The sequence below is a fragment of the Ammospiza nelsoni genome, chromosome 32 (assembly GCF_027579445.1).
Source record: "Ammospiza nelsoni isolate bAmmNel1 chromosome 32, bAmmNel1.pri, whole genome shotgun sequence".
NCBI classification, from domain to species: Eukaryota; Metazoa; Chordata; class Aves; order Passeriformes; family Passerellidae; genus Ammospiza; species Ammospiza nelsoni.
Window position 1 is genome coordinate 2,137,762 of NC_080664.1, and position 26,423 is coordinate 2,164,184.

At 48.7% G+C, this 26,423-nt stretch overlaps 3 protein-coding genes and 1 pseudogene across 3 annotated transcripts in view; all 4 read right to left on the bottom strand.

The window, feature by feature from the left end:
- LOC132085877 (keratin, type II cytoskeletal 80-like) overlaps positions 1–11,883 on the bottom strand; it is a 70,658-nt gene extending 58,775 nt beyond the window's left edge. Inside the window, exon 1 of the mRNA XM_059491356.1 lies at positions 11,694–11,883. The gene's annotated coding sequence lies outside the window, so the exon portion shown is untranslated. The remainder of the gene's footprint in view (positions 1–11,693) is intronic.
- Positions 1,548–9,826, bottom strand: LOC132085726 (keratin, type II cytoskeletal cochleal-like; annotated as a pseudogene).
- Positions 11,684–15,554, bottom strand: LOC132085876 (keratin, type II cytoskeletal 75-like). The gene is made up of 9 exons (XM_059491355.1): positions 14,990–15,554; positions 14,410–14,624; positions 14,084–14,144; positions 13,879–13,974; positions 13,473–13,637; positions 13,096–13,221; positions 12,489–12,709; positions 12,210–12,244; positions 11,684–12,090 (listed from the first exon to the last, which is right to left on the bottom strand). Exons 1-9 carry the CDS (start codon positions 15,503–15,505, stop codon positions 11,882–11,884), a joined length of 1,644 nt encoding a protein of 547 aa, XP_059347338.1. The 5' UTR covers positions 15,506–15,554; the 3' UTR covers positions 11,684–11,881.
- A 4,430-nt stretch (positions 15,555–19,984) lies between these two features.
- Positions 19,985–24,632, bottom strand: LOC132085744 (keratin, type II cytoskeletal 75-like). The gene is made up of 9 exons (XM_059491173.1): positions 24,046–24,632; positions 22,893–23,107; positions 22,323–22,383; positions 22,034–22,129; positions 21,658–21,822; positions 21,352–21,477; positions 20,890–21,110; positions 20,621–20,652; positions 19,985–20,514 (listed from the first exon to the last, which is right to left on the bottom strand). The coding sequence occupies exons 1-9, from the start codon at positions 24,538–24,540 to the stop codon at positions 20,318–20,320; spliced, it is 1,608 nt and encodes a 535-aa protein (XP_059347156.1). The 5' UTR covers positions 24,541–24,632; the 3' UTR covers positions 19,985–20,317.
- Between the last annotated feature and the right edge of the window lie 1,791 nt (positions 24,633–26,423).

Genomic DNA, 26,423 nt, shown 5'->3' on the forward strand with positions numbered 1-26,423 from the left:
CCTTGGTAACTCCTGGCCTGGTGGCTCTGCCAGCTGCTGCAGACAGGGGATGGAGATAAAGCCTGACTGCTTTTCCTCATCTGGAATGAGCCTTTCCAAAAGTTTGGTTCTGATCCTTGGGATGCATCTTCCTTGGTTTTCAAAACCTCTTGGAGCATTCCTGCTCTTCTGGCATCTCCAGGGACTGCCCAAATTGCTCCCAGTCCATGGAGGGGGGAAGATGCTCCAGGGGAACAACTTTTCACCCTAAATTGTCTTTCTGCTCTTTGGCTGGTTGGGATGGTGGTGTTCATGGCCAGATGAAACCAGCCCCACCTTCTGGTCTCTGTTGGCTGCTAATCCTGGAAAACCTTCCAAGCTGCTGCTTTGGGATCTGTCCCAATGCTCCAGTGCTCCCCCTCTTCACAAACTGAGACAGGAGGAGTGGGAGATGGGAAGGCTCTGAGCAGCAGCCAGTGACAAGGCCAAATCTTCTAAAATTGCTCTAAAATGACTCTTGCAGGGGGATTTCATGGTGGCACGGAAATCCTGCACTGCTCATTGTTTGATTGCAGTTTGTTGAAGAAATTTCATAAAATTCATATAAAAAGTTCAGCAGGAGCAGAAAATGGGAGGAACGAGCTGGTTTACATTTTGGCACAGGAAAAAAAAACCAAACCCAAACAAAACAACAAGAACAACAGCAAAAAAAAAACCCAAAGCAAACAAAAAAAACCAAACCTAAAAAAACTCCAAAAGCTATACCTGAAGGTATTTAACCTGAGATGATTTTCCAAGTTATGTAAAATTTAAAATTTATGGCTTGTGTTCAACAATTGTTGTTCCTTTTTTTTTTTTTTTTTTTTTTTTTTTTCCCCTTCTAACCCCCTTTTTCCCCTGTTTCTAACCTGTCTCCAGCTTCTGAGAAGGGGAATGATTTTCTGCTGGGACACCTGTGCATTATGTGGGCTTTGAGTTTAAAATGATCCCTTCGGGGTGGGTGAGGAATTAATTGGACATTAGAGAGAGCCCTCTCACCTATGGAATATTAAGTTTGAATTTTGGGATGTAGGAAAGCCCTGGAGTGAGCCAGCAATGCCAGAGGAACTGGGGAATGGAGAAACTGCCTGTGGGAAGATGTTTTGTTTTCCATTTCATAAGAATTTGGGGAGTGAGGGAGGAGTAGGTGGGAGGGAGCAGCATGGGCTCAACTCCCCTGGATTCCTGGGCAGGTGAAAGAACAGGCTCTGCTTGCAGAGGTAAACATAATTCTTGCCCCTCCTCTGGATTGGCACCGCGGCACTGGGAAGGTGCTCGCTGAGCTCTGACGTTAATGAGACTCGTTAATGAGACTCGTTAATGAGACAGCTGATTATTCACTGACAAGCTGCACTGCCAGCTGGGGGAGGGATACGCAGGGGAATTGTTTGGACGGGGAGAGGGAGCGCTCCCAAGCTGAGAAACAGCGCTGGGAAGGTTTTCCCTCAATGGCAAAGCAGGGATTCTGGGATGATTCCAAGGCTTTGTCTGGCAGGGGAAGGTGCTGCACCGTGCTCCAGGTGAGTGGCTCAGCTCCGGGGGCTTTCCTGGGTGGTGCTTTTAGACACAAACCCCACGCTGGAGCTGCTTGCTACTCCGGAGCCGAGCCCCCCCATTCCAAGCCTGCTGTTGAAACCCACTCCCAGCCCCAGAATGTTCCCACCTCTGTAGCTGCTCCCAGGTAAGACCACGACTGCCACGGGAAAGCAGGGGCACAGGGTTTGTTTGAGGAGTACAAAGGAATTTCAAGCTTTAGTTTCACACATCCAGTTATTTCTTGGACAGTCTATCACTGACTGGATTTCACACATCTTGTTCTCCAGCTTTTCTTCCTGGCCTGACGCATCTGAGTCTCCCAAGGGAAAATCTCAATGTACAAAGCCCTTCAAATTAAAATCTGGTTGAGGAAAATGTGTCTCAGGCTCTTTGGCCTCCCACCTAAAGGGCTGGTAAAATTATATTCATTTTTATGCAGATAACTACAAGCTGCATCCTTCCTTCCTTGTCTTATCCTCAATTCCAGGTACAATCATGTAATGACTTAATATATTGTTTGTGAGATGGATTACTTAAAATTATTGATGGCACCAACACCTTCTCCAGACAGCCTGGAAGAAAGAGAGGATGGAAAAGTCAGGGTTCCTTTTAAGGATAATTTTAAGCAATATTTTTCCACCAAGAAACTTGGAAAACAGACCCAGTGGGGGCTGGGTCTGATGGGGAGTATTGAAGAGGATTTGGAATGACAACTGTTACTGTGTAGGATGGGGCAGAATTTCCTCTGCAAAATTTTGTGAGACCTTTCACCTCCTTGCAGGGCAAAGGTGAGAACGTTTCTGCATTTGGATGGGATTTGGTTTGCAGGGGGAGTTCCCAGGTGCTCTCCTCACTCTTCATGTTAGTCCCGATCTCAATGTCCAGGGCCAGCTTGATGTTCATGAGCTCCTGGTATTCCTGGAGCTGCCGGGCCAGGTCAGCCTTGGCTTTCTGCAGAGTGGCCTCCAGCTTCTCCAGCCTGGCCCTGGCATCCTTGAGAGCGATGTCCCCTTGCTGCTCTGCCTCAGCAATGGCCATCTGCAGCCCAGCCACCTGCGGGCAGCAAGTCCAGCGATCTTGTGATGGTTCTGGATCCTGATTTCCAGGCCCCTTACTGCCAGGGGTGGAGATGGGAGTGCCCCACGTTTGTGGAGGTCCTGTGCCTGCACCTTCACACTGTCCATGTCTGAGTGGAGCTGCTGGAGCAGGTGGTTCATCTCTGAGATCCCCAGCCTGGTGTTCTGGAGGCCATCCCCGTGCCAGCCGGCCGAGAGCTGCAGCTCCTCGTGCTGGGTGGGCAGGGAGGTGACACGGGGCACAGGCAGAGACTGACCCTGCTCTGATCCTCTCTTCACCAGCACTTGCCACACTCATCCCCTTCAGCTTCCTCCTTCTGTGTCCTTCTGCTCCTCCATCTCTCATTATCAAAGCAGCATTTTCCCAGAGAGTTGTGAAGAATCATGGAAGGCTGGAAAAGACCTTCAAATCATCAAGTGCAACTGCCAAACATCTCCAAGGAACTATCTGAACTCCTCTCCAAATCCACTCCATTTTACACCTTTCTCCCCTTGTTCTCTCCAGTATAACTCGGCCTTTGGGAAATGCTCAACAAAAATCTCCCTGTTTGTTTGCACCTCCTCACCCTGCTCTGGTACCAGGACTCAGCCTCAGCACGGCTCCAGCTGGTGATGTCCTCATCCTGTGCCTTGACCTCACTGATGATGCTGTCCAGGTTCTGGCTGTTCTCCATGGATGGCACCACCGAGGGGTCAGAGATCTGGGTCTGCATCTGGGACAGCTGCTGGAAGTCAAACAAATTCATTTTCTGTCCCAAATGTTTCACTGATTGTTTGTCCTGAGCTGAGATGTAGAAGAGAGTTGGGGAGGAGCTGCATCACAGATGTGAGAGATGCTACTCGCTTCCAAAACTTTAGAAAGGTTTATTAAACCTTATCAAAAATACAACAAAGACTGAATAGAGAAAATATTACAGTGCCGGGAGCAGTGCAGAGGATCCCAGCATGTGCTCACCCCCACAATGGAGGCTTCACTTTTTAACCCTTTAGCCCCTCCCAAAGTGCTGTCCCTTGACTCCTTCTTCACTGTGCAGTGGTGGAATTCACTTCCTTAAATCTTGATTGGAGGTCATGTATTGCCATGGTAATGAGCCAACCATCCCAAATGTCCCAAACCCAGGCTATCCCCTGATAACAATGCAAGGGGGGTAAAACAGAACCATAAATCTATAAAACTTCTCTTAACATACATACATGACATTTGCCTTTTAATTGTGAGGGTCAACCATCGCATTACTCATCTACCACACTGACCAGCTCTTGGGCTCTTTGAGCCTCTGGAGACTGGGAAATTTGGGATACTCTTACTGATTCGTAGAGGGCTTGCAGGAAGTTTATCTCATCTTCGCGGCATCCACTTTGGTCCCCTGATCCACCTTGCTCCCTCAGGCAGCATCCACATCCTGGAACGATGACAAAGGAACTTGGACCAGACCTTCGCTGGGTGAAGTCTTTGTATCTAACGCAAACCTTTGATTAAATTTAATTAATTTAATTGAACTAAGTTAAGATTAAATTAAGAACTGAAATTTCATATTAAACCAGAAATGGAGGATTTCTTTATCCCTGCACCTTTAAGCAGTGCCAAAAGTTAAGTGATTTCTCACCTCCACCTTTTTTTGGGAGGGGAGGAGGGAGGATGTCCATGGATCCAAACAATGCCACACCACTGAATTTCCCTTTTTCTGCCAGACAGATATTTTGTACAATACTTGAAACAGCAGAAGCTTCTTACTGTGTCTCCTGCAGGTGAGACCAGGGGGCTGTGGATGCTGGGATTGGACACAGAAAAGCTGAGGACTGACAGAGCATCTGGTGAAGGGAGAAGGTCGGGATGACCCAGAGCTGATCTGGGGCACACTCCTGAATTTAGGATGAGGGACCTGAAACAAGGAGCAATTACAGCCCAGCACTGCTCCACTGGCACAACCAGGTGTTTCTGCTTCCTGGGATGACTCCACCTGTGCTCTGGGCCTGGCAGTGCTGGATACCAAGGGTGATTTGAATGTGCTTTGCCTTTCCAAAGCTGTCCCTGCTTTGGTGGTGGTGCCTCCTCACCTTGACAACGAAAAAGTTGTTCTCTGCTGTCCTGTGCTTGTTGATCTTCTGGTACCTCTGGGGAGGGAGAGCTCAGAATCCCTTCAGAGCCTCCACCCTGTGCAAACTCTCTCTTCACACGAGGAGAGACCAAAGGGTCTCCTTCTGTGGGCGTTTACCAACAATCCACAGATTTTTGGAGGGAGCAGTGCTGGAACAGAGTCCTTGATGGAGCTTTATTGTTTCTACTTCTACGTCACTGATTATGATGGAAAAGGCAGCACCCCTGGGCTGGAGGGTGGGAGGGGCCGTCTAGAAAAGCTGCAGGCCTTCATCAAAGGCACCTTTTGTGCCATGAATGGGAGCCTTGTGCTCCCGAAATGTTCTGGGCGGAGCTGGGTGTGAGCTCATCGCAGCACCTGGTTAGTCAGGAGAGGTGGGATGGCCGGGGCTGGGAGAGTCCAGGCCACGCTCTTGGGAAAGGTCAAAACCCAGCGGGAGCCTGGACCCATGCCCGGCTCCCATGGAATGCTTAAATGGGGGAGATGAAAGAGAGAAAGAGGAGTTCAAAGGAAGGAGGCCATGCAGGTAATAAACCATTGGCCTCTCCTGGCCCTTTCATGGGGGAAGATTTATTCCCATCAGGAATATCCATCCCTGAAAACAATTTCCATTAAGCAGAGCCCCAGCTTTGCATCCATTTGTGGGTCTCGAAGCTCTTGGCTATGTAGAAGAGAAAATTTAATGTCTGTTTTCCAGTTGCTGGATTAATGTTTGGCACAGAGGAATCAGAGGTTTGGGTTGGAAGGGACCTTAAAGATCATGTCGTTCCAATTCCATATTAGGAAGAAAATTTGGGATCCAAATGTTTAAAATAATTAAAGGTGGGAAGAACAAATTCCTAGGAATTGGGGCAGGAGCCCAAAGTCCTTTTGTAGGTGTAGATGCAAGAGGATGGTCCCTGCCCAGCAACATGTGTGATGTCATTGAGCTTCATCCCAGAATCCACTGATCCCAAAGGAATATTTACCACTTTGTCAGACACAAGCAGAGCTCTAAATTCTAAACTGCATCTCTGATGTGACCATTGACTGGCCAAGGATTTCATGTGCGTGCTGATTTCCTTCCCCAGGGCAGTCTAGGATGTTTCAATGCTGCTTTGGGGCTGGAAAGAACCTTTCCTGCTGGGAAAGGTGGCAGAAGAGTGGCAGGCATGTGATCTCCTGGGAAAGGAGATCAGAGGGTTCAGGCAGGATGCATGTGCCCTTATTGGGAGCTGGGATGAGCACCTCACTCCCACATCTCATATTTCTGGTTCCACACTGACAATTTAAGTTCCTCATTTATTCACATCAATGCCCAACAGATCCCTCATGCCCATGGAAGCAGACACAAATACTGGATGGATGTTTTCCTGAAGTGCAAAGAGTGGAGGAGAGAGGGAACTCCTGCTCCCAAGAGCCTAAAGAATTGCTGAGCCGAGGATCCTTACAACTTTCCATGGGGTGGGAGGTAACTCCTCACTTCCCAAATGCTCAAACTATCCAATATATTGAACAAATTCTGATTTAGTTTTAGACTAAAGAGGAGAGATTTAAATGGGACATTGGGAAGAAATTTCTTCCTCTGAGGGTGGGGAGGCCCTGGAAATAGGTTTCCAGGGAAGCTGTGGCTGCCTCTGAATCCCTGGAAGTGTCCAAGGCCAGTTGGATGGGGCTTAGAGCAGCCTGGGAGAGTGGAAGGTGTCCCTGCCCACAGCAGGGTTGGGATGGGATGAGCTTTGAGGTCCCTTCAACCCAAACCATTCTGGGATCCTGTGATTCCAAGGATGCTGCTGGCTGGGGTGGCTCCACACTGATCTTCTCATCTGACAAGCACTGAGATGCAGCTCCAAGCAATTCAAGCAAAACACAGAGCTCCAGGGAGAGCTTGGAGCCCCTTCCAGTGCCTAAAGGGGCTCCAGGAGAGCTGGAGAAGGACTTGGGACAAGGGATAGGGAGACAGGACACAGGGAATGGCTTCCCACTGCTAGAGGGAGGGATAAATGGGATATTGGGAAGGAATTCCTCCCTGTGAGGGTGAGGAGGCTCTGGAATGGATTTCCCTGGAAGCTGTTGCTGCCCCATCCTTGTTACTGCCCAAGGCCGGGTTGGATGGGGCTTGGAGAAGCCTGGGATAGTTGAGGTGTCCCTGCCCATGGCAGGGGGTGGGATGAGATGACCTTTAATATCCCTTCCCATCCAAACCTTTCCATGATTCTGAGGTCACTTTTTGGGCTGTCTTGGGCCTTTTCACTGACACAGGAAGAAGAGAGTGAAGTAAAACTGGACAGATCTTGCTGTGGGTGTTGCCTACCTGATCTTGAAGTGCTCCACCACATCCTGCATGGCCTTGTGCTTGGAGCTGAGCTGCAGCCTCTCCTCTCCCAGAGCATCCAGCTGCTGCCTCGAACTGCTGATGTACAACTCAAACATGGACTCCGATTATTCTACACAATTTTCTGGCCTTTTAAGAGGCTCCGTTTGGTCTCCAGAACTTTGTTCTGTTGCTCCAGGAACTGCACCTGAAAGCCATCAGAACAATATAAATCAGGATCCTTAACTCAAAACCTGCCTTGCTTTTCATGAAATGGAAGTTTAATATGGTGGGGGTTGTAAATGTTTTCTGTAATTTAAAGCATGATTAGATGGGCCTGTTACCAAAAGATCATTGGTGAGAAGATCTGGGAGCCAGGAGAAATACTCAGCTGCATGGAAACCTGGAGAAATAATTTCCTCTGTGCTTGGATTGTCAAAAAGATGTGTATGGATAGTCTGCATATGGAACAAAGTCCTGCACAAAATCCTTAACTCTGATTTAATGACTTAGAATTAAATTTATAATGTTGAGAACTTCCTGACTCCATCTCCAGGTAATGCCAGAGCTGGAGGAGGACAACATGCCTCACCTTGTTGATGAAGGAGGCAAATTAGCTGTTGAAGGATTTAATTTGGTCCTTGTCCTCCTGCTGCACATTGGGGTCAATCTTGGTTCAGGGGTACCAAGAGGCACTGGTTGACCACTGTAGCCACATTTCTCTTCACAGAGAAAAGCAAGGCACAGTTCTTCCCAAGAATACTTCTGGGTTTCACATTCTCTGAACCTCAGAGAAAGGAAAAAAAAATTCTTATAATTTGCTGTGCCTGTATTTGTGCAAAAGTAGAATGCAATATGGAGGTTGTTTGCCCAAAGTGATGGTGTTTTGTTTCCTTGGCCGCTCAGGGCCAAGTGTGTGTGTGTCAGGACTCTTGGATGACAGTCACGAAATTCAGTGCATATGTGCAGTTGGGTGCAGAGTTAAGTGCTTGGCAGATTCAGTTTTAGATGTATAGAATAATATAGTATAATAAAGTAATTAATTAGCCTTCTGATAAAATGGAGTCCTCCTCATCATTCCTCCTTTGTCAGGGTTCCCAACACAGCTATAGACCATGACCTTCTGGATCCCTCCAGGACCACATCCAAGCCCATATTTTCTAAGCTGTTTTTCAAAGAGGAGATTACTGGTGGGCCAAAAAAAAATCCATTTCCATCCACAAGTTGCCTTTGGGCTTGGTTTTAGCTTGGTTAAAATGGTTCCTGTTTAGTTTAAAGCTCATAAGACCAAAGTTGCCGGAAGAGGGAATCCAGTGATTGGGAAAATGCCAGTTTGATGTGCTTTGCTAAAGAAAAATCCTGACTCTGCCCCCTGATTTCCAACCATTGTGGGGTAGTGACAACCTTGATCCAGGCAAGAAGTTCCTGTCTTGGTCTGCACTCCTGAGCTTTCCAGGCAGAACTTCACCTGCACTGAAGTGCTGCTGGTAAAGGCAGGATCTGGGAGATGGCAGTGCCTTTCTGGGAGCCCAGAATTCTGAAATAAGAATTCTCAAAGTCCAGGGTCCCCTGAGAGGAAACAGCCTGAGGTGTGAAAGTCCTGTTCATCAGATGAGTCACAGAATGTCCAGGGCTGGAAGGCACCCACAGACACTCCAAAATCCCACCCTATGCTGAAGGGCATTGTCTAAATACTTGTGGAGCTCTAGCAGCCTTGGAGCTGTGACCATTTGTAGTGGTTTTGGTTCACCAATTTGAGATTTCCTGGCCAATGCACCAATTAATGTGGTGGGTCTAGCATTGGCCAGTGGACCCACTAGAACATACTCACTCATTTCCTGCTGTGAGATAGATTAGGAGGAAGGCAAAGCAAGCTCATAACTTTAAAAGGGTATAAAGAAAGCTTTATTAACAGTAATTAAAAGAAAGAATAATAAGAATCAGAATAAAATCTTTAGAACACTTCTCCTCCCCCCTACAACTTTTCTTTCCTACTAATAATGCACAGAAACAATTTAGTCAGTTTATCACTTCTAGAACAGGATTTATCACTTCTAGAACAGTCTTTCTTCAGTTCACTTAGGGAGAGAAGTTCCTCTTGTTAATGCTGTGGAGATTTCTGCACAAGGAAACAGTTCCCTCATGGCTTTTAATTTCCACAAAGAGCAGCCCTCTGGGAATCTGTGATGGTAAAGTCCCTCCCATCTTTTGCAGCTTTCCCACTCTGTGTTTATTGGTCATGTCAACTTATGGGGTGCTATTTTAAGGATGAGCTGTTCAACAGCAAAGATTATCTATCTCTGAGATCATCCTCATCACTGAGAACAGAGGTCTTCTTCTTTCCACGGGGTAGAGGGTCTTCATCACTCTTCCCTCTCTCTGTTCAGATTTCTCATGGAGTCACAGCTACTTCAACATCTGCTTACTTTAGCATGGAGGCCTTTGCTCATATCTACAATTTGAACACTTTATCTCATCATACTTTTTCAATGAGTTACAGGGAAAAAGAGTCTGATGTATCAATTACATCTTTCTCCATAGGTTTACAAAAGGATTTCAGCCCCAAGATCAAGGCATCTCCTCATCCCTCCCATCTGGGACTTGACTCTTTCTTCACTGACCTTAGTGTCTTCATGTTGTTCTATGTGTTCTCACTCTGTTCTTTTCTCTCACCCAAGGGAGGACTGATGTCTGTAGGTCTCATCTGTGTACTGAAAGAGTTAATATCTCACCCAGACCTGCTGTGTGATTTCTGATGGATAGTGGTAGAGCTGGTTTTGGTAGAGGATTTCTTTGGTAGCCATGCTGGAGGGAGGGCCAGGATCTCAGCAGCCAGGTCAGAACCCTGCAGCAGCATGACCGGGGGCCAAGGGCTTCTCCTCCACGTGCCCAGGGGTTGCAGATAAACCCCAGTGATGGTAGAATCCTGGTTGAGCCGGCCCAGCCCGGGGCTGCTCCCAGGGACCCCAGCTCAGCCTGGGCTGGTGGCAGGGCAGAGCTTAGTAGCGGCCAGATGTCAGCAACCGCAGCCATGGCCTGGCCTCAGCCCTGCGGCCTCCACTCCCCTGCCCGGGAGTTGAAGGTGAACTGCAACAGTGGTAGAATCTTGGCCAAGCCGCCCAGCCTGGGGCTGCTCCTGGGGCCTGGTGGACCCAGCTCAGCCTGGACTGGTGAGAGGGCAGGGATTAGTAGTGGCCAGATGTCAGCAGCCATGGCCTGGCCTAAGCCCCGGCGCTTGCAGGTGAACCTCAATGGCAGCAGAGTCTTGGCCGAGCGGCCCGGCCCAGGGCTGCTCCTGGGGCTCAGGGACCCCAGCTCAGCCTGGGCTGGTGGCAGGGCAGGGATTAGTAGTGGCAAGATGTTTACAACCACAGCCATGGCCTAGCCTTGGCCCTGCAGCCTCCCCTCCCTGCCCAGCCCCATGGGCTCCCCAGAAAGGGGTCCAGCCCCATGGCAGAGCCCGCTCAGCCTGGCCCAGTCAGGACAAGGATCAGGGCTGGCCATGTTACCTGTTCTCAGGCTGGAAGAGAAAAGAGACTTCTCAGGATTTTTCATTTTCAACTTGTGTGTTTACAGAGGCGTGGTCAGCTTTCTAGTGGTTTAACGAAGTGTCAATATCCAAAACGACTCGCTGATTGGTTTTAATCAGGCACAGAGGAAGCTCTCAACAGCTCTTCTCTAAAAACCCCACTTCTGTAGTAGTTCCAATGGTAAAACCAGCACACCATTCTCTGGGGAGCCTGTTCAGTGCCCCACCACCCTCTGGGGATGAACCTTTCCTGATATCCAACCTAAACCTCCACTGGGGCAGCTCCAGCCATTCCCTGGGTCCTGTCTCTAGTCCCCAGAGCAGAGGCTGGAGCTGTCCCTGGGCATGAAGCTGCAGCCCCCGAGGAGTCTCACCTCAGTCTCCTCTTTTCCAAGGCAGACAAGCCAACCATCAGCTGCTCCTTGTGTTGCCCCTGCAGACCCTTCCCCATTCATGTAGCTCTGGATGGAGCTTTGATGCTGGACAGTGCTTAAATAACAAACCAAACTCCAGCTCTGCTGCTGCCAGTGGGATGTGGACTAGAGAGCCTGGAAAAAGATGGGCAGGTACTGAAGAGGACAAGCCACTTCCTGTCCAGTGCCCTGAGAGTCTTTCGCTGTCTCAAAACCTCCTCTGGGGATATTATTCCTCCCAAAAAGGGTTGCTTTGGAGGTTTAATGGGTGTTTTCCATTTCTAATTATGGTAATGGCAGTGGAGGTGTTTTATCAGTCCCTGCAGATGTGTGTGCAGATCAGATGAGCTGCAGCACTCATCTTCTTGGGAAAACCAGATTTATATCCCTCCATGAGTCATCCTATTCAATTACAGAGGTTTGGGCACAACTACTGTGGCATAAAAGGCTGAGATGTCATAATGTAGGAATTAAGGCAGAAGAACTTTGTTTTGTGCCAAGTAGGAAGGGCACATATCTTCCCATCCTCATGGAAATAGAACATCCAAGTGTTTTATTCCTGTTGGATATGAGGTCCATGGACTTGGAGAGGAAGGAGGTGTCTCAACTTCCATGTGCCTTTTTTACCTTCAAAGCAGCAAAGTTACTGTACTGCACCAGCCAACCTTTGCCACAAGGTAAGAGAAAAGAATTGGAATTGAAAAGAGGATGCGACATAGTTAATTCCACATGCCTTTTATTAGACAAACACTGGGAAATGAGGAATGTTGAGGGTCATAGGACAAACAGGAGCACAGCATCTTTTATATAACTAATGACACATGGGTTTGATTTCTAAATCTTTTGAAGGAGCCAGATAAGGATTGGACCCAAGAGAAGCCTCAGCACTGGTGGCACTAGGGCCTGGAGTCAGTTCCTCAGTAACATCCCCTCATGGAAGAGCCGGTGGAGATGGACTTGAAGCTGGAGCTGCTGCCTCCGACCATGCAAGAGCCACCTGTGCCGTATCCACTTCCAGAGATGGAGCCCATTCCCATTCCAGCACAGATCACACCTCCGGGCCCACCACTGGAGCTCAGGTAGTTCGTGCCTCCATATCCTGTTCCTGAAGTGCTTCTGGTCACAGCTGCCAGGGAAAAACAACATCATGAGAGGAATCCACAGGCAGTGGATGAGTGGGATAGGCTCTGAGCAGGGGTGGGAGGTAGATATAGAAAGTGCCAAATGTCTCTAAAAGTTACTTACAGATGTTCACTGAGGCAGCACCTTCCCCAGAGAGCCTGTCAGGGAGCAAAAGAGAGCCAGTGAGACTTCAAAGGGAACCTCACAAAGGCAGGAAAATTTCCTTTGAATATTTTTGAAAGGTGCAAAGTTTGTATGAAAGGCTGCTATTCCCAAACAGCTCCTCTTCACAGGCACTTACTGGTCTTTAAACAGCTTTCAGGTCTGAATGTGGATCTAAACCTGACCAGGGTCTTTAACTCCATTGCACCTCTGAAAACTGGGATATAAAATCTCACTCACCTGCACTCCTCGCCCTCCAGCAGCTTCTTATAAGTCACGATCTCAATGTCCAGGGCCAGCTTGACATTCATGAGCTCCTGGTATTCCCGGAGCTGCCGGGCCAGGTCAGCCTTGGCTTTCTGCAGAGCTGTCTCCAAGTCCTCCAGTTTGTCCCTGGCGTCCTTGAGAGCCATCTCCCCACGATGTTCTGCATCATTGATGGAATTCTGCAATCCATTGACCTGCAGGAGAAAATCCGGATTTTCTTTCCTTATCAAGAGCATAATCCAGCTCTTTGTATCCTGAGGTCCCAATCCCACGTCTGATCTTTGGGTTAACATCAATAGGGTGTGATCTTAACCGTCACTGATCCATGAATTTAATTCAGTTCATTGAACTGATCCATGTTCTGAGTCAGGTCCCAGTCTGGATTTACCTCCACAACTCTCAGAATCTCCTTGCGGTGATTGACACTACACTGAGTAACTCTTGGTGATGTCACTGCTCTCATATAAATCCAGTCACGTTCATTCCTGATCCAGCAGAACTCCCTTGGTTGATTTTATTTTTATTCCCTGGGCAACTCAGAGGTGGGGTCACAGCAAGGGTTATGTTTGCTGCACTTTACCTGTTTTTTCACGCTGTCGATTTCGGATCGAACCCGCTGGATGTGGCGGTTGAGCTCTGAGATCTCCTGCTTGGTGTTCCGGAGGTCGTCCCCATGCCTGCCAGCCGTGGCCTGCAGCTCCTCGTACTGTCACAAAGAGGGACAACCAGTCAAAGGAAAATAAGCTGGATTTAGAGCCCAACAGTGCAGGTTTGGGGCTGTTTGCGTGTTCAAAAATGTGTGTGTTCTCAATCCCAAATTAACACTTCTGAATTTCACAGGGTTATTAAATCTGGAGACATTCTGTGTTTCAAAATCACAGTGGGAACCACCTCCCTTGGGGAATTTGGGGATGGGAGGATGGTTTTCCCTTTGCAGAAGCCTCCCGAGACACTTACCCTGGACTGGTACCAGGACTCGGCCTCGGCGCGGCTCCGGTTGGCGATGTCCTCGTACTGCGCCTTCACCTCGGCAATGATGCCCTCCATGTCAAGGCTCCGGTTGTTGTCCATGGTCAGGATAACAGAGGTGTCAGAGATCTGGCTCTGTATCTGGGACAGCTCCTGCAAAAGCAGAAAATACTCCTGAGAGTCACAACACAAATGTTGCTTGGAGGATGGAAAGCCCCAGGGTTAGAGGGGAGAGCTGGGTGAACAAAAGGATTTTTCCAAGACAGCTGCATGCAAAAATGTGAAATGGAAAAACCATTGAATTATTTAGTGCAACAGAGGGGGAAATAATCAGCCCTGAGGCTCTGGAATGGGAGAGGAAGGCAAGGAGAAAGGTATAAGCTCTGGTGCTCACAGTTTCGTAGAGGGCTCTAAGGAAGTCAATCTCCTCTGTGAGCGAATCCAGCGTGGCCTGCAGCTCTGCCTTGCCCAGGTAGGCAGTGTCCACTTTCTAGGAGAGGAAGCACATCATCAGAATGAGGTGAGTTTCAGAGAAGCAGAGGAAAAGCTGGAGAAGGGGTTTCTTGCAGGGCTGGGAGGCCATGTGGGCAGGCACTCACCTTCTTCAGGGTCACAAACTCATTTTCGACATCCGCGTGCTTGTTGAGCTCATCTTCATATCTGTGGAATGGAGGTGGAGGGGTGGTCTAGGTTTGTTTTAAAATTATTTCATGTTTCCAGGACCAGTCTCTAATTTTTTTTTGTATGTACAGCTCTGCACCTTGGTTTTTTTGCTCTGTAATTTTCTATCTGTTACTTTTCAGCCATATCTTGTATTAAACTCGGGCTTTTCTCAGAGGATTGAGTTAGCAAAAAGGCTTTTTTCCCTCATTTTCTGCATCTGTTGCAGCCCACCCAGGCCCAGGCAGACCACGAACAGACTCACTTGTTCCTGAAGTCCTCAGCAATGGTCTGCATCTTGCTCAGCTCCCCTCTCAGGTTCTCCTTGTCTGTCGTTAGGCTGCTCAGGTGCCTCCTGAGGTTGTTCAGGTAGGTCTCAAAGAGGGGCTCAATGTTCTTTTTCACTGTTTTGTTTCCCTGTTCTTGCAGAAGGGCCCACTTGGTCTCCAGGACCTTGTTTTGTTGCTCAAGGAATCGGACCTGGAGAGAGAAGGATGTTTTAGAATGGTTTTCCTTGGAGATGTGAGGCACATCCTGCAAGGATTTACTTGCTAGAAGGTGGGAGGTCTCAGCCCTTCAGTTGACAAATTAAACACTCCTGCTCTCTCTCCCAACTCTGCTTCCTTACATCCAGTACCACCACTTTGTCCCTGTTTTCTGGTCTCACTGCTGCATTCCTGAAACATGTAAATGGTCTCAAAGCTGGAAACCCTCAGGATTTGTTCCCAGGCTGCTGGGATTTCAGAATGCTGGCAGTACAGGAGCAGCAAAATTGTGGCTAAAGATATAATTCACCCTTGTTTGTGCTTCCCCACCAAAGTATAACCAGGAATCTCAGTTCTCACCTTGTCAATGAAGGAGGCAAATTTATTGTTGAGGGTTTGAATCTGATCCTTCTCATTCTTGCGGATATTCTGGATGTGGGGGTCAATCTGCAGGTTGAGTGGCTTCAGAAGGCTCTGGTTGATTGACACTTCATGAATGCCCCCAACTGGGACAGCAGGGAATCCAGGGCCACCACCAAACCCAAAAGGACCAGCAGCTGCCCCACCAAACCCAAAAGGACCAGCAGCTGCCCCACCAAACCCACAGGAGATCCCAGTGCCAGCACCAAAACCTGCGGGTCCATAGGGGACACCACCTCTTCCAGCTATGGAGATCCTCTGGCATTCACCGAGGTTGTAGAGGCTCCTGCTTCCAAAGCCTCCAGTGAGCCTTCCATAGGCAGTGGTGGCCCCACAGCTCCCAGCTTGGAGTGCAGGGCGCAGGCAGAGGCTGGAGCTGCTGGCGTTTGGCATGAAGGCAGAAGCAGCGCTGAAGTTCCTTCTGGCCTGGCTCCTCACAGTGCACTGGCGGGACATGGCTGCCAGGAGTGATCCAAGGAATAAAGGAATGAGAGGAAGTGGCTGGAGGTGAAGCTGTGCTCCCCCAGCCTAGGACTGGCCCTTTATACCCTCCTGAGGTGGGGATGGCTCCAGTGTGATGCTTATCCCACTGATTAACCGGGCCCGGCACACCCACAGTGAGTTCACCATGAGCATCTATGGAGCTTTCAAAAAAGGGCAGAGGTTGCATTTTTTTTTTTGTGTTGAAATATCTGAGAAAATCTCAATAGTGGCTTCTCAGCTCCTGTTTGCAACCACCCCTTTCCCACTCCCTCCTTCCACAGCTGCAGGAGATGGTTCCTTGTATGGCAAATGCTTGCTCATCTCCAGTCCATGGATGAATCAACTCAGGTTGTGTGAGATTAATTTGTTTGATTTTGGAACACTGGTTCCTGGTGGAGGGTCTGAGCTCTGAGAAGTGTCTGATCATGGGTTGTGGTTCTGAGCAAACTCCAGTTCCCAACCTGATGGGAGCTGTTCTCTTGTTCTCGTGCCTAAACAAGAATTCTTTAAAGCACAACCGGTACAGGAGAGGGAAAGAGGTGATGGAGGGAGGGCCAGGAGGGTGATGGAGGAGTCTTGGAGAACCCACCCCCAAAAAACAGCTGGGGAATGGGAAGGATGTGGAGGGAATTTTATGAACGGTGTTCTCAGACCTTTTCTTTCTGTGAAAACTGTCCACATTCCACAGAATCATCAGGGTTGGAAGAGACCTTCAGGAGGACCCAGTCCAGCTGCCAGCCCAGCACTACCATGATCACCCTAAGCCATGTGCCCAAATGTGCCAAATCACCCTGATTTAGACCGACAATAGATGGTGACATATCAGAACCTGCTCCAGAAGGGAGTTTCCATCATCTGTGATGCCACAAACCCTGACTCAGCAATTTCTCAGGGCTTCACCTGTGCAGATTTTTGATCTGTTTCCTGACTCATAGGACGATCTTTTCTCTACATGGAGCCACCAGGCTGCCCTCCCCATGCCTGTTGTTTTCCCCTCTTACTCACCAGGAAATTCAGTGTTTAGGACATTGCTCACAGAGGCCTCTCTTCACTCCTACCCCCTGTGGCTTCCAGGAAAAGCCAAACAGGACATTTCCCTGGTGAAGGACACAGCATCTCAGCTCTGGCACACAGGGGATTGTCCTAGAGCAGGCGAGATGCTCCCAAGAATCTGCAGCCTTGTCTGGAGGACATTGCTCCTTCCCTGGTGCCTTGTCTGGGTGCCCAGAGGTGGGCATGCTTTTCCCAGCCCCTGCAGCCCCTGGGGTTTGTCAGGGGCTCAGCTGAGCACCCACTCCTTGGAGGAGGTGGCAGTGCTCCCACAGAGCATTTCTGGGAATCCATTGTGGATGTGACAGCCTGGTCAGAGAGTGAGAAAACTGAATAAAGTTTCCCAGAATCAGCCAGAAAGACTTCAGAAAGCTGAAAATAAACACATGATGACTTATTATTATAAATAACCTGCAGGTTGTTTTTCTACTCTCTGTTTTCTTGTTTTTCTCAAAGATTATGTATAAGAAGGGCATCTTGTTAATTAACTAGCCAAGTGAAATATATTAATTAAATAACCAATCAAGTCCACCTAAATCAAAACTTATTTTAAAAAGCAGTCCAAAATAAACCACACGTTATACCAATCAGCCTTCTGGTGAGCCTGTGTCATTTCTTACTCAACAGTGACAATCCATAGCTTTGCCCAGCCATGTCCAGGCACAGGGATGTGCCACAGGTGTTTGCAGGTGCATCTTTCAGGAGCTTGTCCTGGCACATGTGGCAGCTGAACAAAAGAGTCAATGTGACCAGAAGGTCTCAGGAGGGAAATGGGAAGTTTTCCATCATCTCTTTTTGCCTTCAGCCAAGCTTTTTTATTTTTATTTCTATTTTTCTCTCTGTTCTTGTAACATTTGCATTACACACCCTGGAATGACAATAACTGTCTTGGGAGTGTTTCAGCTCTTGTGTGTTACAACAAGCAGCCCTTTTTAAGAGAGAGGAGCTCCTGTGACTGAGCCTCAGGCCGTCCTAAAGAACTCTGTAAAATCCTTATGGGCACCAACCTGCAATCAGCTCCCTCCACACACTGCAAATCCAGGCCCCTGAGTGCCAGCACCATCCATGTCATTATGACTAAGGCTTTAATCTGGGCTGGGCTGGAATTACTGGGGATCATCTTCTCCTGCTGGAATACCAGCCCCAGGTCATGGCTGCAACCCGATGGGATGCAGGAGGTGACAGCCTGGAGACCAGGGCCCTGCTCTTCAGCAAGGACAGCTGGAGGTTGGTTGAGCATCCAAACAAATATTCTGGCCCTGGCATTTCCTGGGCTGGAGGACAGGCTTTGTACTCTCTGTGCTGTGACCCAGGTGTGGATGCAGTGGGCAGCACCTTCTGATGTCCCTGTTGGACGTGAGAACAAGTGTTGGTGTCACAGGTGATGGAAACTCCCTCCTGGGCCAGATTCTGATATTTCCTGGTCAGGGTGATTTGGCACATTTGGATTTAGGGTGGTCATGGTAGTGCTGGGCTGGCAGCTGGACTGGGTCCTCCTGAAGGACCTTCAACCTCTTCCAACCTTGATGATGCTGTGGAATGTGGACAGTTTTCACAGAAATACAAGGTCTGGGAAATTCCCTCCACATCCTTCCCAATCCCCAGCTGTTTTGTGGTGGTGGGCTCTCCAAGACTCCTGCTAATGCCCCGTGTAGTGACCCCTCAAAACATGAGGCAGAGATGGGAATGGAGCTGGGGCTGGAGCACCAGGGAACGGTCTGGAGAGCTCCTGGGGGAGCTGAGGGGGCTCAGCCTGGAGAAAGGGAGGGTCAGGGGGGACCTTCTGGCTCTGCACAACTCCCTGAGGAGGGGGCAGTCAGGGCAGAGTTAGGCTGTGCTCCAGGGGAACAACAGGACAAGAGCAAGCAGCCTCAGACTGTGCCAGGGGGGGTTTAGGTTGGACATCAGGGGAATTTCTTCATGGGCATTGTCAGGGGCTGCCCAGGGAGGTTTGGAGTCCCCATCCTGGAGGTGTCCAAGGAAGGACTGGATGTGGCACGTGGTGCTCTGGGCTGGGTTACAAGGTGGGGGTTGCACAGGTTGGATTCCATTGTCTGGGAGGGCTTTTCCAGCCTCAGGGATTCTGGGATTATACAGTCCTACATCCTCGTGGTTAGAGAGGGTGTGTTTGGGCAGCAGAAGGAAAGCCATTGGCTGAGCTGGCCCAGGCTGCTGTTCTGATGGAGGGAGGATATTGCTCCTTCCCTGGAGGCTGCTGAGGGAGGTGGTGGGGCGGGAGTGGGGACCCACAACCAAGCCTGCAAGATTTCAGGAAGGAGACTTCCTCAGGGACACACACACAGAGTACAGGGCATCCTAGAAAATTATGGGAAACTACTGGTCGTGAAGGAAACCCTGAATCAGTCTGTCATTCCAGCACTGCCAGTTCCCTTCCATTTCCCCAAATCCATGAGCATTTTCTTAAGAGGGCCCCTCTACTCATTACTTGAACCTATTAAAATCCAGGGAGTGAGGGCTGGCATGTTTTTTCCAGTCACAACTGTTAATTCAAGTGACCTTCCAGCAGTGAGATTTGTCACTGCAGATGTTTCTCTGCTTTTACTTCTCCATTAATTTCTCCCAATTAGTCAGAACCACATCTGAAAGCCCTACACCTCCTCTGTTTTTCTTCCACCTTCTCAAAACAAGACCAACATATCCTATGAACGTGAAGAAACACTGGATCTTGAAGACTTTCCCTTTTCAACAGTGAAACAAATCCCTTTCTTGGTTTTTTTAATAGCAACTGGATTAGTGATATTTAATTCAGTGTAGGGCCACAGCTGGTTCATAATTCTTACTGACCAGAGTGTGGACCTGACCCTGCCCCTCTGTGTGGTTAGAGGGGAAGGAACATCAGCACCAGGACCCTGAGCCAGGGAGGGCTCTCAGCCTGCTCAGGCAGATGTTGGCACTGCTGGCTCCAAGGCGTGGGTGACACCAGGGGTTTGGGATGGATGATTCACCTGAACAGGCCAGGGGTTTCTCTGGCTCCCCTGGGAGTTAATTCCCTCTTGTTTGAGGTTTGTACAAGTACATCACACACCTGGCACTGGGATCTCACCCCCAGGATCCAGGCTCTTGGGTGCTCGATGGCCTGGGAGCTGGAAGTAAATGAAGCTCAGACCTTTTCCCCTGTGCCTGACTCCTGCCTTGGCGTGTCCTGGTGTTTGGCTTCCAGGTGTTTTCCTTGCACAGTGGGGAGGGAATGTCGAAATCAGCACCAAACCTCCCTCTGAGGTTCTGCTGGGCTGGGGTGTTCTGGCTGCTGACAGTGAAATTCAGTAAATCTGAGTGAGAAGCAAAAATCTGAGCCTTTAACTGGTCAGGGCCTGAGGGAAAGTTCTTGGTACCTGTGTTTGCATGTGCTCTTACACCTCTTTAATTAAAAGGACTACAAAATAGAATAAATTACATGTGCATTTTTATTAGACAAACTCCAGAAAGTGAAGAGAGACGAACAGTCATGGGACACATTTTATATACAAAATCCGGCCAAAAAATTGCAGAGCTGGAGCAAGCGAGCTGCAAATTTAACCCAGTGAGACTCAGGTTCAGGGCTGAGCCCAACAGGATGTGTGCAAGACAACACAGCTGAGAGAGAGTTCCTAAAGTAAGGCTCCTGTGGGAAGGACTTGGGGTGCAGGTGGCCCTGGTTGTGCTCACCCCACCACGCTCCAGTAAAGGACCAGTTTTGGTGTTTTATGGTGCGTGGCGGTGACTGGAGGGAGGATTTTAGCTCCTGTAACTTCTTCTGGTGGAGGAGCTGGAGACAAACTTCATGCTGGAGCTGCTGCCAGCTCCGAGGGTGGTGCTGCTCACCCCGGGAACGCCCCCACAGTTGAAGCTGTTCCCCAAATTGCAGATCCCCCCTCCCATGCTGAGGTTGCTGCCTCCTCCGTATCCCGATCCCACTGTTGTTCTGGTGACGGCTGCAAAGAGGAGAAGGAAATGTTTCAGTATCTCCAGGCATTGGCTTCTTGGTGTAGAGACACAGGAATGTTTAAATAAGGTAATTCTTATATTTTAGAGACTTACAGATATTCACTGGGACCCCATCTCCAGCCAGCCTGTTTGGGGATGGAACATAAGGAAGAGGATTAAAAGTCTGTTGATATTGGAGGGGGAACAATAAGATATGTTTCCCAGAGGCCTTTGGGGTGAAAAATAAAATCACAGCATAATTCACAGATTTTTGTTATTTCCATTATCTGGGAAAGTCCCCCCACTCTGTGCCCCCTGTTTAGCATTCCAGAAATGCTGAGCTTCTCCTGTGCCAGCCTCAGGGCTGGATGTTTCCCACCCACCTGCACTCCTCGCCCTCCAGCAGCTTCCTGTAGGTCGCAATCTCAATGTCCAGGGCCAGCTTGACGTTCATGAGCTCCTGGTACTCCCGGAGCTGCCGGGCCAGGTCAGCCTTGGCCTGTTGCAGAGCATCCTCCAGCTCGGCCAGTTTGGCCCTGGCGTCCTTGAGGGTCAGCTCCCCGCGCTCCTCAGCATCGGCGATGGCAGCTTTCAGGTTTGCACACTATGGAACACAAAGTTCTGCTCAAAGTCCCCACCCCAGACCCAGGTTTTTCTTTACCTCCCCTGAAATCACAAGGTTTTATCCCAGCACCATCAGCTCCACCAGTTTTAGTGACAGTTTTCTTTTTGAATGAAAAAGAGTCAAACTGAGCAGAACTGCTCAGGTTGCTCCAACCTTTTCTTTCCTCTCCCTTGCAAGTCCAGAGGTAAATTGGTTAAAGGTGGGGTTTGCTGCCCTTTACCTGCTTTTTCACGCTGTCAATCTCTGATCGGAGCCTCTGGACGTGGCGGTTGAGCTCTGAGATCTCCTGCTTGGTGTTCCGGAGGTCGTCCCCATGCCTGCCAGCCGTGGCCTGCAGCTCCTCGTACTGTCATAGAGAGGAACAACCAATCAAAGGAAAATCCCCCATTTTTGGAGTTACCAGGAGCCTGGAGAGTCCCTCCTCCACCCCAGATCAACAGCTGGGAAGGTTTTCTTGGAAGAGTCGGTCTTAATCTGTTCCAGACAAGATATGAAGATAAGAGCATGGAAACCCCAGATCCTTCACCTTGGTCTGGTACCAGGACTCGGCCTCGGCACGGCTCCGGTTGGCGATGTCCTCGTACTGAGCCTTGACCTCAGAGATGATGCTGTCCAGGTCCAGGTTCCGGTTGTTGTCCATGGTGAGAACCACAGAGGTATCAGAGATCTGGGTCTGCATCTGGGACAGCTCCTGCAAAGAGCACAGAGAATGAGGTAATCCCCTTGGGAGATGCCTTTTCACCCTTCCAGGTGAGCTGCAGACCTGGGAGAGGCTGTTACAGATCGTTATCTGAACAGCTCAGGTGTTGGTGCAACTCAACAGAGGGGAAGGATTTAGCATCTCCCGGAGGGAGAGAAGTCTTCACTGAGGGCTGGAATATTTTGGAGCTGGTTGTACTCACTGCTTCATAAAGTGCTCTCAGGAAATTAATTTCTTCACTCAGCGCATCTGCCCTGGCTTGGAGTTCCACCTTGTTCATGTAGGAAGCATCTACATCCTGGGGGATGAGAGATTCTTGGGTGGTTCACACCCCTATCAGTAGATCAGGAACATGCATTGTGATAACAGTCCAGGGAAGAAACCATAATAAAACTGAAGAGGTTGGAATTGTAATAGGTGGATTTGTGACTGAGTGGGTGATCAGAGCTCTACAGTGAGCCATCTCACAGTGCCCTGGAATTTGCTCTCACCTTCTTGAGCGTCACAAATTCGTTCTCTGCAATGGTCCTTCTGTTGATCTCATCTTCGTACCTAAAGGAGGATGGCACAGGGAGTTTTTGTTTGGGCAGGTAACTGAAAGATTTGAGTTTGCTGAAATGAATTTCCTTCAGAGCATTTTGCATACAATGCTCTTTTCCCTCAATGAGACACCAGGAGCTGAACCAGTTAAAACAAGTACATCAAAACAATTCTAACAAATCCATTATTTTTTTATTTATTTCTGGCCATTAGTCATCCTCCTTCTGCTGTTTTAAGCAAATGAAATGTGCTGCTCTGAAACTTTCAGACCTACTGTGTAATTTTTCCCTCTCAGTAGGTAATTTAGTTAATAAGTCTTTGATCATGCTCCAAATTATTCCCCAAATCTTGGCATACTCAAATCTGTTACTCCGTTACTGACAAAATTTCTCTTTGAGAAAATGTCATTGCCCAGAATTCCAGGATCCCAAACTCTCCTGGATCCCCCAGCTGGTTTAAGGATGTTGAGAGGAGAAAGGCTGCATCTGCCCAGGTGAGTAGAGCATTAGCTCAAGACTTACTTCTTCTTGAAGTCCTCAACCAGGTACTGGGTGTTGACGAGTTCTCCCTCCAGCCTCCCCTTGTCGCTCAGCAAGGAGTTCAGCTGCACCCGCAGATTGTTAATGTAGGTCTCGAAAAGCGGCTCCAGGTTGTTCCTCACTGTTTTCATTCCCTGCTCCTGCAGCAAACTCCATTTCGTTTCCAGCACTTTGTTTTGTTGCTCAAGGAATCGGACCTGGAAGGAAAAATATCCTGAAGGGGCTTTGAAAAAACAGAGACTGGGGAGAATTTCCCTGCAAATGAGAGGGTCTCAGAACTGGCTGAGAGGGTAAAATGCTCCTTCCAGCTGGTTTTCAGAGCCAAATTCTCATCTCTTGGGAGATTTGGCTACAGGGACCCTGTTAAGTGCTAGAAACTCTGGAACAACCCTTGATTTTCTGGCTTCTCATTCATTGTTTAAATTGAGACCAGGTACAGGGATTTTGTGTGAAAAATGTGAGCAAAATCAAATAAGGAACAAAGCAGGGCTTGCTCTTTAATTAAAATAACATTGTTAAGGTGCTGCTTCTCCTTCCCTTCTGTAGAGCTCCCCTACCCCACTAAACATCCAAAATATTGCAGTGTTTTCCTTGCAACCACAGAGGAGCAGCTTGACCAGAATAGGAGCTGAGCAGATGTTCTTGTGCATTAGTGAAATGTGGTGGACAGAGAGATTTGGATGAGATTTTGATATTTTGAACTAAAAATCCAAACATTTTGGTGACGGATTTAAATGCCTTTGAGAGAATTCAAGCATTGAGAAGCTGCTTCTCCCTTGTGCCAATTACTTGGTCATTTTAGGTGGGTTTCTGGAATTCATTTGATCATCTACAAAGCTGTTCCCAAGGCTCCTGAAATGCTCAGCCTAAAGTCTACAGAAGGGTGGGATTCTCCTCTGGAGATTTCTTTCCCCACTGCCTGTGAGATGTGGGAGCAGCAAATGAGGAGGAACTCAAACACTGGATGATTAATTCATAGCAACCGCTATGGAACAGGTGCCATTCCCTGGAGCTTCCAGGGCATCTTCCAGTCTTATTTCTCACTTGTATTCCTCCTTGATCAGCTTTTCTCCTCATCAAGCAGGAAAGTGTCCCTGTCAAAAAAATCAGATATTTAGGAAAGCTCAGATCTCACCTTGTCAATGAAGGAGGCAAATTTGTTGTTGAGGGTTTTGATTTGTTCCTTCTCCTCTTTTCGGATCCTTTGGATGTTAGGGTCAATCTCCAAGTTGAGCGGTTTCAGAAGGCTCTGATTGATGGAGACTTCGTGGATGCCCCCAGCAGGGAATCCAGGGCCACCCCCAAAGGCCCCGTATCCGTAACCAAGGTTGGCTGGAACACCAAAGCCGCCCCCGTACACGCTCCCGGCTCCACCACCAAACCCTGCCGAGCCATAGAAGCTGCCACCCCTTCCAGCCACGGAGATCTTCTTGCAGCCACCAACATTGTAGAGGCTTTTGCTTCCAAAGCCCCCCCCGACCCTGGCAAAGCCACTGCCAGCATTGCAGCTGCCCAGGCGGGTGACGGAGCAGGAGCTGAAGCTGGTCCGGCACGTGTTGGGGACCATGGCCGAAGCAGCGCTGAAGCCGCTTCTCCCCCTCTGAATCCTCACGGTGGACTGGCGAGACATTGCTGGGGCTTTTTGGATTGGGGTGGATGCTGCAGCTAGAATAAAGGAGCAAAGGTGCTGGCCTGGAGCAAGGAGTAGGAGGGAAAGGAGAGAGGTGAACCTGTGCTCTGCAAGGGCTGGGGAGAGCCCTTTTATGCATGTATGAGCCTGGGATGGGTTGGATGAGGTGGATCATCTTTCTGATGAATTAGGCTTGGCATGTCCAACAGCATTCTGGAGAGTGAACTCACTCTGCACACACGCCCTGCTGAAATAATACAGCCCAGGTTCTCAGCAACAGGGAATTGTTTGGGAATAACTGTCGCCGGTCTTTGTAGACAGCCAGACTCGTCCCCATTTCAAAGCTGGAAAGTGGCGATGAGTCACACTGGGCACTGGCAGCAAAACACCACTCAAGTGCCTGTCACTCAACACCTCTGTCATTGGAAAACTTCATCCCTCGGGATTGCTTTCACCCCTTTTGTTCACAAGCAGGGCTTGGGAAAGTTTCAATCCTTGTGCTTTAGGAGTGGGACTGGTGCCAGTTCCACAGCCAGCCCTGCAGTCAGCTGTTATATCCTGGAGTTTTTGGGATATCTTTGTGATAAGATTCTTGTGAAATTTGCCCAGAGAGGTTGTGGACTCCCCATCCTGGGAAGTGTCCAAGGCTGGGTTAGATAGTATTTGGAACAACCTGGGCTATGGAAGGTGTCCCTGTCCATAGGACTAGATGATGGCTAGATGATCTTTAAGGTCATCCCATCCAAACCATCCTGTGATTCCATGGACCACATGCAGCCACCACAGAAATCAGCAGAGTTTTGCTCCCATCCCTAAAAAGCTCAGGTCCCTCTGGAAATCCTGCGGGAAATCCTGCTTCTCCAGGCTTATTCCACTTGTCTTAAAAAAGATAATTACGTGATTTAAAATGGAATATTTTGACAAGAACTATTTGTTCCTGTGTGGATTTTGACAGCTGCCACTGAGCTCTGTCACAAACATGTGCTGCCACCTCAGGTTTGTGGATTTAGACTTTATTTTAGCAGGATGAAAACAAACAAGCAAACAACTCAGAAATATATACATAGGAGGAAAGATTGTGGGAATGGGAACTGCCTTGACTCCGCTGGCTCTGTGGAAATGGAGCGCTCCAGGGCTGTTCCCAATGCACACTTAATAAACACAATGTCATTTCCCAAGGATTTAATCAGCTCTTTCAGCACATCTGGAAGTGTGATCCTGCCTGCTGAAATTCACTAGAAAGCGCAAGATTCCCTCTGCCCAGGACCACTTTAGGACATCCTGGGTCTTTCCCACCACAGGTACCAGCACAGCCCTTTGCATTTAACAGGTGGTTTGAGTAAAAATAAAAGGTAAAAATGTAAAAAATAATTAATTTTGAGGGACAAAAAGTGCTTGTGGTGTTTTGTGTCGTTCAGGAAAATAGGATTTGTATACAATTTATTTAAACAAAAGGCTGAAATGGTAAATGGATACCCCTGAGCAGCTTCCCCTTGTGCTGGCTGCAGGCCAGAGCAGTAGCTGCTGCAGCACAGGAAGAATGGAATAATGAGAAATCAATGGAATAATGAGGAATCACCATGGTGGGGGTAGTTGTGCTTCCATCTCCCCCTGCTTGGTCACATATCCAGGTACAGGAAACTCCCAGAATTTTTTTGTGTCCCCATTGTTTCCCAACTGTCTGAGAGGTGATGTTTGCAATGGAAGTTTTAAATTCAATGTTCTTCTTAGCCAGGGTTTGTCAGGTTGGTTTTGTGTTTATTGTCAGACTGAGATTTTATTGCAAGGAAGGGCTGAATCCTGCAGGTTTTGCACAGTGAGGCCGCATCACTGTGTGTGACTCCGCAGCCCTGGGAGCTGGAGGCAAGCACATTAGAAGCAAA